Below are 15,536 nucleotides of genomic sequence, written 5' to 3'. Positions count from 1 at the left end.
TGCTCTTGCTAGTCTCACTGCTTTAGCTACTATCACTGCTCTTGTTACTATTACTGCTCTTGCTACTGTCACTGCTCTTGATAGTATCACTGCTCTTGTTACTATCAGTGCTCTTGCTAGTATCACTCCTCTTGCTACTATCACTGCTCTTGCTAGTATCACTGCTCTTGCTTGTATCACTGCTCTTGCTAGTATCAGTGCTCTTGTTACTATCACTGCTCTTGCAACTATCACTGCTCTCGCTACTATCACTGCTCTCGCTACTATCACTGCTCTTGCTAGTATCACTGCTCTCGCCACTATCACCGCTCTAACTAGTATCACCGCTCTTGGTAATATCACTGCAATTGCTGGTATTACTGATCTTGCAAGTACAACCGCTCTTGCTAGTATCACCGGTCAGGATAGTGTCACTGTTCTTGCTAGTATCACCACTCTTGCTAGTATCAGTGCTCTTGATAGTACCACTGCTCTTGCTACTATCACTACTCTTGCTACTATCACTGCTCTTGCTACTATCACTGCTCTTGTTACTATTACTGCTCTCGCTACTATCACTGCTCTTGCTAGTCTCACTGCTTTAGCTACTATCACTGCTCTTTCTACAACCACTGCTCTTGCTAGTATCACTGCTCTTGTTACTATCAGTGCTCTTGCTAGTATAACTGCTCTTGCTACTATCACTGCTCTTGCTAGTCTCACTGCTTTAGCTACTATCACTACTCTTGCTACTATCAGTGCTCTTGCTAGTATCAATGCTCTTGCTAGTATCACTGCTCTTGCTACTATCACTGCTCTTGTTACTATCACTGCTCTCGCTACTATCACTGCTCTTGCTAGTCTCACTGCTTTAGCTACTATCACTGCTCTTGCTACTATCAGTGCTCTTGATAGTATCAGTGCTCTTGCTAGTATCACGGCTCTTGTTACTATCAGTGCTCTCGCTACTATCACTGCTCTTGCTACTATTACTGCTCTTGCTACTATCAGTGCTCTTGCTAGTATCACTGCTCTTGCTTCTATCACTGCTCTCGCTACTATCACTGCTCTTGCTAGTATCACTGCTCTTGATAGTACCACTGCTCTTGCTACTATCACTACTCTTGCTACTATCAGTGCTCTTGCTAGTATCACGGCTCTTGCTACTATCAGTGCTCTTGATAGTACCACTGCTCTTGCTAGTATCACTACTCTTGTTACTATCAGTGCTCTTGCTAGTATCACTGCTTTTGCTACTATCACTGCTCTTGTTACTATTACTGCTCTCGCTACTATCACTGCTCTTGCTAGTCTCACTGCTTTAGCTACTATCACTGCTCTTTCTACAACCACTGCTCTTGCTAGTATCACTGCTCTTGTTACTATCAGTGCTCTTGCTAGTATCACTGCTCTTGCTACTATCACTGCTCTTGCTAGTCTCACTGCTTTAGCTACTATCACTGCTCTTGCTACTATCAGTGCTCTTGCTAGTATCACTGCTCTTGCTAGTATCACTGCTCTTGCTGCTATCACTGCTCTTGCTAGTATCCCTGCTCCTGCTAGTATCACCGCTCTTGTTAGTATCACTGCTCTTGCTACTATCACTGCTCTTGCTAGTATCACTGCTCTAGCTACTATCACTGCTCTTGCTACTTTCAGTGCTCTTGCTACTGTCAGTGCTCTTGCTAGTATCACTGCTCTTGCTAGTATCACTGCTCTTGCTGCTATCACTGCTCTTGCTAGTATCAGTGCTCTTGCTAGTATCACTGCTCTTGCTAACTAGCAGTGCTCTTGCTAGTATCACTGCTCTTGTTACTATCAGTGTTCTTGCTAGTATCACTGCTCTTGCTACTATCACTGCTATTATCACTGCTTTTGCTACTATCACTGCTCTTTATACTATCACTGCTATTGCTACTATCATTGCTCTTGTCAGCCAAAGGGGGCAACACCAGCTATTGAAGCTATGGGGGAAATGTTTTTTCCGCACTATGGAATTGGATTTCTGTAGATTTGTTATGAATAAATGATTGCAAAGTATAATCTTTTAGTGTCATTTGTTAAATTAGGTCACCTTTATCTGTCGATAGTGTTGAAGTGAAGATTACATACCCACCTGTCCAAATATGTACAAGAAAAGACAACTTTCCAGGGAGTGTACTTACTTTTTCATATGACTGTATACTGTATACACAGCAAAAAAAAAAGTTAGAAGCAGTTTTTTTCCAAAAAGTTTAATTTGCAGAAGTATTTACAACAGATGGTCATTAACAATACTTAATTCAAAGAGGCAGATTGATAAATTATGGCAAAAATACTGAAGCACATTGATAAAATACAAAATAAATACCATGATAAAGAACGTTCCAAAAAACTCTCATTTAGAAAAGAAAGGTTTACAATTCATTTCAGATAACCAAATATATAAATTAAATGTAAATAGTAACTGAATCAGCAAATTAATCATACAAATACAAAACAAACTGCAATACTGAACAGCAATGAAACATCAGATAATACCTTCATTTTCACTACCCTGCATGCTATCTTAAGACCTTATAAAATAACTTAGACAAATAAAAGTTTAAACAACAAAAACATGGTCAAGAGCAGAAAATAGTTCCGTTTAAATTAGGCATATATTTATATATTTATATATGTATATTTCTGTACAAATAATGCATATTTGGCATTATATTCATCCTCATTATTGATATGATATCTAATAATTAAAAATAGTTTAAGCTAAACAACTACCTTCATATGATTTTTTCTTCCATGTCACATTCCAATTGATTAATTCTACCCACAAGACATCAGACATTTCTCCACCATAGGTAAACATAGAATGAAAGCTGTCTCACCTCGCAAAACATTTAGCAAAAAGAGAAAATAGGACAGGCCAAGGGTGCCCTTTCTCTTCCCTGGGAGGGTTTCATTCGCTTTTAAAGGCTAACAACGCAATGACTGTCAATGTGAACAATGAACGCACATATGCCCCGAATGTCCATACAGTTGAGTTACATGTAGGCCTAGTTAATAGCAGGGGAATGGGTGACCTTGTGGGCAGAATCCTCCATTCCACAATATTGGCATTAACTAAGAAACAGAGTGTAAGCAGATTGGATGGCAGGTCAAATTGGAAGGTCATTGATATAGAGGCTACAGTGCATTGTGAGTCCATTGTTTGAATGAAGCTTATTGCTAATCGGGCAGCAGGCACTCGCAGTCCATGAGGTTTTGAATGTAAAGCAGCCCTGATTCGATCAAACCTTTTTAAATAAGCCATGAGTCAATAACATTGCCTCGAGGAAATTAAGAAAGAGCCCATGGTATTTTGTGGAAATAAAGATCAGTGATAATGATAACAATTAACTCTGTGCTCCAAATTGAATCAAATGTTTTATGAGAAGAGAGAGACATTCTTACAGTGTAACTGCACTGAAAAAAATGAAGAAATATAAAATTGAAAGAAAAAAATCAAGCAAAGTTTACAGGGCCTGTGGTGATGTCAAAATACTTCAAGATAAGTTGTTCAAAAGAAAGAATATAGGGTGCCATCTTGATGACATCTTGTGGTACTGCTGTGAAATATGTAGTGTGTGTGTGTGTGTGTGTGTGTGTGTGTGTGTGTGTGTGTGTGTGTGTGTGTGTGTGTGTGTGTGTGTGTGTGTGTGTGTGTGTGTGTGTGTGTGTGTGTGTATCTGTTTGTTTGTGCTGATCAGAATAAACAGATCTCTGTAAATTTTGAACAAAAAAGAAAAAGTAAAAAATAATATCATCCCCTTTAGTGACTCTTCTTTAAGGTTTTTAGCACAACAGCTCACCAAACACTTTCGTCCATGATGATGGAACATAAGTTTCAGCCCCTAAAAGAGTTCCATACGTACAGGGCGCAGAGCAATATATCACAACCACTGTTGATTGATTTAGTACTGTGATATATGATACAATTTGTTATTCTAAATGTCTTTGTGTATGTGTGTTTAGCGTTTACGTCTTAAAGAGCATTATTTTCCTAAAATGATCATATTTTCAATCACTATAATGTATCAGGAAAGCAATTCATCATGGATATACAGTACTGTATCTATATGGACCTGAGCCACCCAGTGCTGCCAGTGTGGAATGCTTACTAGATGAGGGTTATGTATGTACCTAATAGAGCTTCTTTCAGAACAACCAGTCAAGGCGGCCAGTAAGAGTGCGTAAACACCAAAGTTACAGAAGATAGATTGTTGAAAACGTACTGCATTGACCTCATCATCATCCATGTGCCCAACAATTAAAATCTTCCACCCTCTTATCACAATCTCCACTTTCATAGCAATCATTACATAATGTGTCGTAATGCTTTAGAGGGCATGCCTGAAGACATGGGGACATGGTGCAGGACTGCTGCATAGAATACAGGCATGGCAAAGTGCTTTGATGGGCGTCATATACAAATACACCTATCTATCCCACTGCAACTGACTCTCAACCATGAGGTAAACAGCTGTATGTGTGCCTGCCTGTTGTATGAAGCACTATTACACTTTTGGCAGGTCAAGTTTAGTCAATCCCTTGTTTGTGGCGACGATAATAAACCATAAAGCATTGACAACTGGAACGAGGTTACGATATCTTAGCAAGGAGGCGGAGGAGAAGCGGGGTCATCTTCACCATCTCCGATCTGATGAGAATACTCTCTGGGATGTTGTTTTTCTCTGCCGACCCCCATGTTTGCTCCTGTTCCACTGATTCAATTAGATTTTGATAACATTTTCTACGCCGCTTTCTCTGTTCTTAAATAAATCAAAGACCATCAACATACAAGACTGCCTGATGATAAAGTATAAACAGTGTGTACCAATCATGAAGATACTTGCATTCTATTCACACAATGTGACTAGAATCACATCCTCATATTCTAGACCTCATATCAACACGCGCAGCAGTCATACAACAGCATAACATTCAATATGATCCAACTCTAAATCGACAATAGTAATATCAATGCACTTGGATGAACAAAGCCAAGCTAGTTTTCTCCCTAACAGCCGTTTGTGGTGAAACAACCCAAGCAACACAAGCAGTGATGGCCAAGCACTCTGCCAGGCATCGTATTCCAACCAAAGACCTCAACCTAAGACATTCATTCACAGATTCTTATACGTCTGATTTTAAGGCACCTAAGGATTTTTCCCACTATTCCTAGTTGCCTAACTTTACCCCTCCTTAGATCATGGAAAAGCAGCATGGGACAAACGTGCTAATAGAGAATGTTTGAGATTGAGAAAGGGAAATGAATTTGCTATGAAAACCAACAACCAGCTGTCAAAACCTATGCACCTACTTTAAAAGGCTATATATACACATTACAGTACTACACAATATGAGTAACTAAAGACTAGGAATTGATAGAGTGAAAGAAAACTTGAGAAAAGGCATGAAGCTCCATGAACAATTAACTTTGGTCTAATATCACGTTAAATATAATCTGTATCTGTTGACATACAGTAGCAGTGTGCAAACTTGGTAACTGTAGTGAATAGTTACTAGTACGTCACCATAGCAGCAGTTGGTGACCCTGGGATTTGGAATCTTTCAGATGAGACCATCACAACAGGTGTGAAGGAGCTGAAGTGACATAATTTCTACTGCCCAATCAGCATACTCTAATGAGAACTGACTTTTATTTTTCTTATTATTTTAACATCTCTTCATCAAGCTATCAATGTCTCTCACTTTCTCCTGTGTACCTCACTAAGACCAGACATGGACTTGAAATCACAAGGGATGATATCACTGTACTGTTTGCTTTTACACAGCACCTACACAGCACCTACACAGCTCCTACACAGCACCTATGTCCTTTTTTTTGCATTGTTAGGGGCTCTACATTCATGAACGTTTTTGCTTTCCATGTGTTTAAGGCCGCCTGGTAAGTAAGTGTTTCATCGAGTTTCACAGCAGAGAGAGACTGACGTCAGGAAATGAAATGGGAGATGCTGAGTGGTTTACTAGAAGCTATATAGGAATGAGGAAAGTTCCAGTTCATTAAACTACTTTTCACCCTTTTGAGCAAAATATCTGGCAACATATCTGACCAACTGAACTGTGGCTTACTATGTGCTGTCATTCCAAAGCCCTCCATTAAAAGCTTTTCTTCATCAATACAATGTGGACATATAACAGATAACAGCTAAGATAACAGCTTACCACCAAGTACACCACACTAACTAACCCGAAACAAGCAAACAATCGCATCGCATTCTATTGAACATTCGTAGTCAACTACTGGTGCAGGAAGCTTACAACCCTAACGCCACAATTATATTGGAATAAATGTATTATAGTTCAAATCCAAATGTGCTGTTCATGTGGGTAAATTGATATGCTATGCCAATGATATGCAGTGCAACACAAATGCCAGTATATCATGTCATCTAGTAAAAGGACAGGTTCTATGTTTTTGAAGGAAATGTACAGTAGATTGAACTAATAAGTTCATTGGCTGGGTGAGGGGACAATTCTCCACTGTAGTGTTCAGTGGAGCAACGTCCAAGCAATGTTAAAGCCATGTCAATAAAAACGGCAATGCCTCACACACACATACACACACACACACACACACACACACACACACACACACACACACACACACACACACACACACACACACACACACACACACACACACACACACACACACACACACACACACACACACACACACACACACACACACATTATCCCTGCCATGACAGAAACCCTATTTTCTGCTATCCAGAGATGGACTAGAAATTCCTCATTAATATGTATTTTCTCTGCCTCTTCAATGAACAACTTCTAAGCAAAAATTAACACTGCAAATAGACTATTTGCAAAGATGGTCTTTTCGCAAGTCAATAGCAACCATCATTAATTCCAGATGCTATGGGCACCATTTAGTAAATATGTTGTTAAAAAGTAGCTGTGTGTGTAGGATTGGGTAAATGACAACCGTTTCAGAGTAAAAAAACAGCACCATTTACTAGTAACTAGATAGTGTTAAAGTGTCATTTGCACCTGTCTGTCCCACACTACATCTGTAATGTGGAGGAAAGTACTTGATGGTTGTATGCCAGATGGGATAATATGGCTGTGATGTGGTCCCTAATAGGTAGGACTGTTAGGCCACTGTTCTCTACACCCGATAGATACTCACTTTTTCACACCATCCACTATGAGAATATCGAGTTCAATCTAATATATATGTGGGTGTGATAGATTACATGATTTATCATTACAATCAATCGTACTTGACACCAGAGGCTTGAATGCCAGAATGTCATTATGGGGCTAAACACACAACTCAAAGTGGACTATAGAATAACGTAATAGTCCTATTCAGTAGAAAATATTCCACATCTGTCCTTGCAGATAAACTGCAACAATAGCAAGTGAGCATCATGAACTACATTTCCCTTGGACATACAAACATGAATAGTACATATAAGGTGCAAAAATGCATTGTATCATATAGTACATTTTTTCTTCCAGAAATTAGAAACATTTGTTTTCGTTAAATGATTTACAATAGTGTTACAATGGAAACATGTTTCAGATGAATAAATGTACTGCACCACCCATATCATAAGCATGTTTCAACCTTACATCAATGCCATTATCAGAAGTGAAAATGCATCAATGCAGCCCTAATGTAATACTGCATATATTTATCACATCCTATTTCTCAGCAACATTAGTCAGTGGCTGCAGTAGCTAGCCTGGTAGTGGGGTGACGTTAGTCAGTGGCTGCAGTAGCTAGCCTGGTAGTGGTCTGACATTAGTCAGTGGCTGCAGTAGCTAGCCTGGTAGTGGGGTGACATTAGTCAGTGGCTGCAGTAGCTAGCCTGGTAGTGGGGTGACGTTAGTCAGTGGCTGCAGTAGCTAGCCTGGTAGTGGTCTGACATTAGTCAGTGGCTGCAGTAGCTAGCCTGGTAGTGGGGTGACATTAGTCAGTGGCTGCAGTAGCTAGCCTGGTAGTGGGGTGACGTTAGTCAGTGGCTGCAGTAGCTAGCCTGGTAGTGGTCTGACATTAGTCAGTGGCTGCAGTAGCTAGCCTGGTAGTGGGGTGACATTAGTCAGTGGCTGCAGTAGCTAGCCTGGTAGTGGGGTGACGTTAGTCAGTGGCTGCAGTAGCTAGCCTGGTAGTGGGGTGACGTTAGTCAGTGGCTGAGGCAGCTAGCCTGTTGGGGGGTGACGTTAGTCAGTGGCTGCAGTAGCTAGCCTGGTAGTGGTCTGACGTTAGTCAGTGGCTGCAGTAGCTAGCCTGGTAGTGGGGTGACGTTAGTCAGTGGCTGCAGTAGCTAGCCTGGTAGTGGGGTGACGTTAGTCAGTGGCTGCAGTAGCTAGCCTGGTAGTGGGGTGACGTTAGTCAGTGGCTGCAGTAGCTAGCCTGGTAGTGGGGTGACGTTAGTCAGTGGCTGAGGCAGCTAGCCTGTTGGGGGGTGACGTTAGTCAGTGGCTGCAGTAGATAGCCTGGTAGTGGTCTGACGTTAGTCAGTGGCTGCAGTAGCTAGCCTGGTAGTGGGGTGACGTTAGTCAGTGGCTGCAGTAGCTAGCCTGGTAGTGGGGTGACGTTAGTCAGTGGCTGCAGTAGCTAGCCTGGTAGTGGGGTGACGTTAGTCAGTGGCTGCAGTAGCTAGCCTGGTAGTGGGGTGACGTTAGTCAGTGGCTGCAGTAGCTAGCCTGGTAGTGGGGTGATGTTAGTCAGTGGCTGCAGTAGCTAGCCTGGTAGTGGGGTGACATTAGTCAGTGGCTGCAGTAGCTAGCCTGGTAGTGGGGTGACGTTAGTCAGTGAATGCAGTAGCTAGCCTGGTATTGGGGTGACGTTAGTCAGTGGCTGAGGCAGCTAGCCTTTTGGGGGGTGACGTTAGTCAGTGGCTGCAGTAGCTAGCCTGGTAGTGGGGTGACGTTAGTCAGTGGCTGCAGTAGCTAGCCTGGTAGTGGGGTGACGTTAGTCAGTGGCTGAGGCAGCTAGCCTGTTGGGGGGTGACGTTAGTCAGTGGCTGCAGTAGCTAGCCTGGTAGTGGTCTGACATTAGTCAGTGGCTGCAGTAGCTAGCCTGGTAGTGGGGTGACATTAGTCAGTGGCTGCAGTAGCTAGCCTGGTAGTGGGGTGACGTTAGTCAGTGGCTGCAGTAGCTAGCCTGGTAGTGGTCTGACATTAGTCAGTGGCTGCAGTAGCTAGCCTGGTAGTGGGGTGACATTAGTCAGTGGCTGCAGTAGCTAGCCTGGTAGTGGGATGACGTTAGTCAGTGGCTGCAGTAGCTAGCCTGGTAGTCGGGTGACGTTAGTCAGTGGCTGCAGTAGCTAGCCTGGTAGTGGGGTGACGTTAGTCAGTGGCTGCAGTAGCTAGCCTGGTAGTGGGGTGACGTTAGTCAGTGGCTGCAATAGCTAGCCTGGTAGTGGGGTGACGTTAGTCAGTGGCTGCAGTAGCTAGCCTGGTAAAAAGTGGTCTGACGTTAGTCAGTGGCTGCAGTAGCTAGCCTGGTAGTGGGGTGACGTTAGTCAGTGGCTGCAGTAGCTAGCCTGGTAGTGGGGTGACGTTAGTCAGTGGCTGCAGTAGCTAGCCTGGTAGTGGGGTGACGTTAGTCAGTGGCTGCAGTAGCTAGCCTGGTAGTGGGGTGACGTTAGTCAGTGGCTGCAGTAGCTAGCCTGGTAGTGGGGTGACGTTAGTCAGTGGCTGCAGTAGCTAGCCTGGTAGTGGGGTGACGTTAGTCAGTGGCTGCAGTAGCTAGCCTGGTAGTGGGGTGACGTTAGTCAGTGGCTGCAGTAGCTAGCCTGGTAGTGGGGTGACGTTAGTTAGTGGCTGCAGTAGCTAGCCTGGTAGTGGGGTGACGTTAGTCAGTGGCTGAGGCAGCTAGCCTGGTAAAAAGTGGTGTGACATTAGTCAGTGGCTGCAGTAGCTAGCCTGTTGGGGGGTGACGTTAGTCAGTGGCTGCAGTAGCTAGCCTGGTAAAAAGTGGTGTGACAATAGTCAGTGGCTGCAGTAGCTAGCCTGGTAGTGGTCTGACATTAGTCAGTGGCTGCAGTAGCTAGCCTGGTAAAAAGTGGTCTGACGTTAGTCAGTGGCTGCAGTAGCTAGCCTGTTGGGGGGTGACGTTAGTCAGTGGCTGCAGTAGCTAGCCTGGTAGTGGGGTGACGTTAGTCAGTGGCTGCAGTAGCTAGCCTGGTAGTGGGGTGACGTTAGTCAGTGGCTGAGGCAGCTAGCCTGGTAAAAAGGGGTGTGACATTAGTCAGTGGCTGTAGTAGCTAGCCTGTTGGGGGGTGACGTTAGTCAGTGGCTGCAGTAGCTAGCCTGGTAAAAAGTGGTGTGAGAATAGTCAGTGGCTGCAGTAGCTAGCCTGGTAGTGGTCTGACATTAGTCAGTGGCTGCAGTAGCTAGCCTGGTAAAAAGTGGTCTGACGTTAGTCAGTGGCTGCAGTAGCTAGCCTGTTGGGGGGAGACGTTAGTCAGTGGCTGCAGTAGCTAGCCTGTTGGGGGGTGACGTTAGTCAGTGGCTGCAGTAGCTAGCCTGGTAAAAAGTGGTGTGACAATAGTCAGTGGCTGCAGTAGCTAGCCTGGTAGTGGGGTGACGTTAGTCAGTGGCTGCAGTAGCTAGCCTGGTAAAAAGTGTTGTGACAATAGTCAGTGGCTGCAGTAGCTAGCCTGGTAAAAAGTTGTGTGAGTACGTCCCTAGAATAACAAAATAATTACTATACCCACCCAGCATGCTGTGCGAGTGCAACCATTTCAGATATGATGACTTCTCTGTCTTTACCATAGAAATAGAATAGACTTAGATTAGAATTCTATGTCTATGGTGTTTACCTGCAAGACTGAGGTATTTCAATAGCAGGTGTTGATCAATCACATGATATACCCCCCCACTTATGCTGTCAACCCACCAACATGGGGAGAGATTTTCAGACATCTGTCTTGACAGTGAGTCATCACCACCTCTGTGCTACCACTGGGATGCAGTAGTCTCCACACAGGGTGTTTTAGCCCAAGACCACTGTTGCTGGTGAGATTCTCCATAGAAAAGTTGCACTTTGTGATTCCCTTTGAACACTGTGGAAAAATACTGACAATCCCCTTTACTTTACCCAGAGGCTTATAATAATACATGATGGCAATGCAAAAGCTCTTAGGGGGAAGTACATTTCCAACGACAACATTTGTTACAGTATAGAAAATAATCTATTTGCTTGTATTTACCCAAATATAATTGTGATGGTGGATCAGTTCGGTTAAAGGGGAGGGTGTACTAGCAGCTCATTGTAGTGGGGTGGGGAATATTCCCTCCGTCTTAAAGGGGAGAGGACACCAGAAGAATGGCAACAGGTGGAGAAAAAACAGTGTGGAGTGAGAGACGTTTGCACAGATAAGAAGGAGAGAGGAAGGGGTCTGGGTTACACCCACTGGCTGGGGCTGAGGTATGGGGGGCGGATATGGGCAAAACAGGGGTAGGGGTGGGCTAGGGGGGGTAAATCCTCGAACCTCAAAGACGGGTCTGGGCCTCGGGGATGTAGATCTCGATGCTGTCCGCCCGCTCCGTGGCTGAGTTCTGTCTGAAGGAAGCCGCCCGCTTGGCAGCCAGAAGACGACGCCGGGCCTCCTGACGCTGGCGGTCCTGCAGATCCAGAGAGCGCTCCCGCACCACGCCGCCACGCCCCTTCGGAGGTCTCTTTGGCAGCGGGGGAGGCCACTTCCTCTCCTTCACATGAGAGAGAGATTATGAGAGAGAGAGAGAGAGAGAGAGAGAGAGAGAGAGAGAGAGAGAGAGAGAGAAAGAGAGAGAGAGAGAGAGAGAGAGAGAGAGAGAGAGAGAGAGAGAGAGAGAGAGAGAGGAGAGAAATAAAGAGAAGAGACAATGCGAGAGAGAGAGAGAGAGAGAGAGAGAGAGAGAGAGAGAGAGAGAGAGAGAGAGAGAGAGAGAGGTGACAAAGATTTGAGCCATGTGATTTTCTCAGAGTAGGGGCAGGATAAAACAAAAAAACGATGTATGCGTTGACCAATACCATTAGACAACACACCAACACAAAAAACTGTAACAATTCTGTTGATATACCTGTAATGGCGTCTTCTTCTCTGGGCTCTCCACGAGCCTCCACTCATTGCTCTTGATCTGCTGCAGTTCATTAAATTTGGCAGTGACGTCATCGATTGAGAGCTGCAGCAAGTCCCAGAATCCGGCCAGGTCCTGAGAGGTGGGGCGGGGCATGGCGCTGGGGTCCTGGGGGGTGGGGGGTGGCGGGGAGGAGGTGAGCGGGAGGGAACACATTAGATATAGTTATCAACACCTCAGTGACCGAGAGAATGTGTTTGTTTGATTTCATGAAACATATACACAATATAGTTGTTATCTGGTATAGCCATAACTGTTACAGACTATAGTGCCAATTTTTAAATGCTTGTGTTACATCAACAGCTATTGTATCATCCAACACCTGCAAATCTTACTGTACACGGTCCAACCACTAGGTGTCCCTGCAAACCTTACTTGAACATTGTTCATCCAGTAGGTGTCCTGCAAGTCATAACTTCTCAAGCCCTGTGCTGTTGGTAAGTCATCACTTCTCAAGCCCTGTACTGTTGGTAAGTCATCACTTCTCAAGCCCTGTGCTGTTGGTAAGTCATCAATTCTCAAGCCCTGTACTGTTGGTAAGTCATCACTTCTCAAGCCCTGTGCTGTTGGTTAGTCATCACCTCTCAAGCCCTGTACTGTTGGTAAGTCATCACTTCTCAAGCCCTGTGCTGTTGGTTAGTCATCACTTCTCAAGCCCCTGTACTGTTGGTTAGTCATCACTTCTCAAGCCCTGTGCTGTTGGTTAGTCATCACCTCTCAAGCCCTGTACTGTTGGTAAGTCATCACTTCTCAAGCCCTGTACTGTTGGTAAGTCATCACTTCTCAAGCCCTGTGCTGTTGGTAAGTCATCAATTCTCAAGCCCTGTACTGTTGGTTAGTCATCACTTCTCAAGCCCTGTGCTTTTGGTAAGTCATCAATTCTCAAGCCCTGTACTGTTGGTAAGTCATCACTTCTCAAGCCCTGTGCTGTTGGTAAGTCATCAATTCTCAAGCCCCGTACTGTTGGTAAGTCATCACTTCTCAAGCCCTGTGCTGTTGGTAAGTCATCAATTCTCAAGCCCTGTACTGTTGGTAAGTCATCACTTCTCAAGCCCTGTGCTGTTGGTTAGTCATCACTTCTCAAGCCCTGTACTGTTGGTTAGTCATCACTTCTCAAGCCCTGTACTGTTGGTTAGTCATCACTTCTCAAGCCCTGTGATGTTGGTTAGTCATCACTTCTCAAGCCCTGTACTGTTGGTTAGTCATCACTTCTCAAGCCCTGTGCTGTTGGTTAGTCATCAATTCTCAAGCCCTGTGCTGTTGGTAAGTCATCACTTCTCAAGCCCTGTGCTGTTGGTTAGTCATCACTGCTCAAGCCCTGTACTGTTGGTTAGTCATCATTTCTCAAGCCCTGTGCTGTTGGTTAGTCATCACTTCTCAAGCCCTGTGCTGTTGGTTAGTCATCACCTCTCAAGCCCTGTACTGTTGGTAAGTCATCACTTCTCAAGCCCTGTACTGTTGGTAAGTCATCACTTCTCAAGCCCGGTACTGTTGGTAAGTCATCAATTCTCAAGCCCTGTGCTGTTGGTAAGTCATCAATTCTCAAGCCCTGTACTGTTGGTAAGTCATCACTTCTCAAGCCCTGTGCTGTTGGTAAGTCATCAATTCTCAAGCCCCGTACTGTTGGTAAGTCATCACTTCTCAAGCCCTGTGCTGTTGCTAAGTCATCAATTCTCAAGCCCTGTACTGTTGGTAAGTCATCACTTCTCAAGTCCTGTGCTGTTGGTTAGTCATCACTTCTCAAGCCCTGTACTGTTGGTTAGTCATCACTTCTCAAGCCCTGTACTGTTGGTTAGTCATCACTTCTCAAGCCCTGTGCTGTTGGTTAGTCATCACTTCTCAAGCCCTGTACTGTTGGTTAGTCATCACTTCTCAAGCCCTGTGCTGTTGGTTAGTCATCACTTCTCAAGCCCTGTGCTGTTGGTAAGTCATCACCTCTCAAGCCCTGTACTGTTGGTAAGTCATCACTTCTCAAGCCCTGTACTGTTGGTAAGTCATCACTTCTCAAACCCTGTGCTGTTGGTAAGTCATCAATTCTCAAGCCCTGTACTGTTGGTAAGTCATCACTTCTCAAGCCCTGTGCTGTTGGTTAGTCATCACTTCTCAAGCCCTGTACTGTTGGTAAGTCATCACTTCTCAAGCCCTGTGCTGTTGGTTAGTCATCACTTCTCAAGCCCCTGTACTGTTGGTTAGTCATCACTTCTCAAGCCCTGTGCTGTTGGTTAGTCATCACTTCTCAAGCCCTGTGCTGTTGGTAAGTCATCAATTCTCAAGGCCTGTACTGTTGGTAAGTCATCACCTCTCAAGCCCTGTACTGTTGGTAAGTCATCACTTCTCAAGCCCTGTACTGTTGGTAAGTCATCACTTCTCAAACCCTGTGCTGTTGGTAAGTCATCAATTCTCAAGCCCTGTGCTGTTGGTAAGTCATCACTTCTCAAGCCCTGTGCTGTTGGTTAGTCATCACTTCTCAAGCCCTGTACTGTTGGTAAGTCATCACTTCTCAAGCCCTGTGCTGTTGGTTAGTCATCACTTCTCAAGCCCCTGTACTGTTGGTTAGTCATCACTTCTCAAGCCCTGTGCTGTTGTTTAGTCATCACTTCTCAAGCCCTGTGCTGTTGGTAAGTCATCAATTCTCAAGCCCTGTACTGTTGGTAAGTCATCACTTCTCAAGCCCTGTGCTGTTGGTAAGTCATCAATTCTCAAGCCCCGTACTGTTGGTAAGTCATCACTTCTCAAGCCCTGTGCTGTTGGTAAGTCATCAATTCTCAAGCCCTGTACTGTTGGTAAGTCATCACTTCTCAAGCCCTGTGCTGTTGGTTAGTCATCACTTCTCAAGCCCTGTACTGTTGGTTAGTCATCACTTCTCAAGCCCTGTACTGTTGGTTAGTCATCACTTCTCAAGCCCTGTGCTGTTGGTTAGTCATCACTTCTCAAGCCCTGTACTGTTGGTTAGTCATCACTTCTCAAGCCCTGTGCTGTTGGTAAGTCATCACTTCTCAAGCCCTGTGCTGTTGGTAAGTCATCAATTCTCAAGCCCTGTACTGTTGGTAAGTCATCACTTCTCAAGCCCTGTGCTGTTGGTTAGTCATCACTTCTCAAGCCCTGTACTGTTGGTAAGTCATCACTTCTCAAGCCCTGTGCTGTTGGTTAGTCATCACTTCTCAAGCCCCTGTACTGTTGGTTAGTCATCACTTCTCAAGCCCTGTGCTGTTGGTTAGTCATCACCTCTCAAGCCCTGTACTGTTGGTAAGTCATCACTTCTCAAGCCCTGTACTGTTGGTAAGTCATCACTTCTCAAGCCCTGTGCTGTTGGTAAGTCATCAATTCTCAAGCCCTGTCCTGTTGGTAAGTCATCACTTCTCAAGCCCTGTGCTGTTGGTAAGTCATCAATTCTCAAGCCCCGTACTGTTGGTAAG

General features: G+C 44.6%; 1 protein-coding gene across 1 annotated transcript in view; it reads right to left on the bottom strand.

The window, feature by feature from the left end:
* Window positions 1–11,493: 11,493 nt before the first annotated feature.
* LOC120019387 (disks large-associated protein 2-like) overlaps window positions 11,494–15,536 on the bottom strand; it is a 211,279-nt gene continuing 207,236 nt past the window's right edge. Inside the window, exons 16-17 of the mRNA XM_038962675.1 lie at window positions 12,064–12,228; window positions 11,494–11,709 (exon numbers count right to left, since the gene is read on the bottom strand). Coding sequence (XP_038818603.1) covers window positions 11,494–11,709; window positions 12,064–12,228 — 381 coding nt within the window. The remainder of the gene's footprint in view (window positions 11,710–12,063; window positions 12,229–15,536) is intronic.

The sequence above is a fragment of the Salvelinus namaycush genome, chromosome 24 (assembly GCF_016432855.1).
Source record: "Salvelinus namaycush isolate Seneca chromosome 24, SaNama_1.0, whole genome shotgun sequence".
Lineage (NCBI taxonomy): Eukaryota > Metazoa > Chordata > Actinopteri > Salmoniformes > Salmonidae > Salvelinus > Salvelinus namaycush.
Note: the sequence above shows the minus strand (reverse complement) of the source record. Positions and strands in the feature narration are given on the sequence as shown.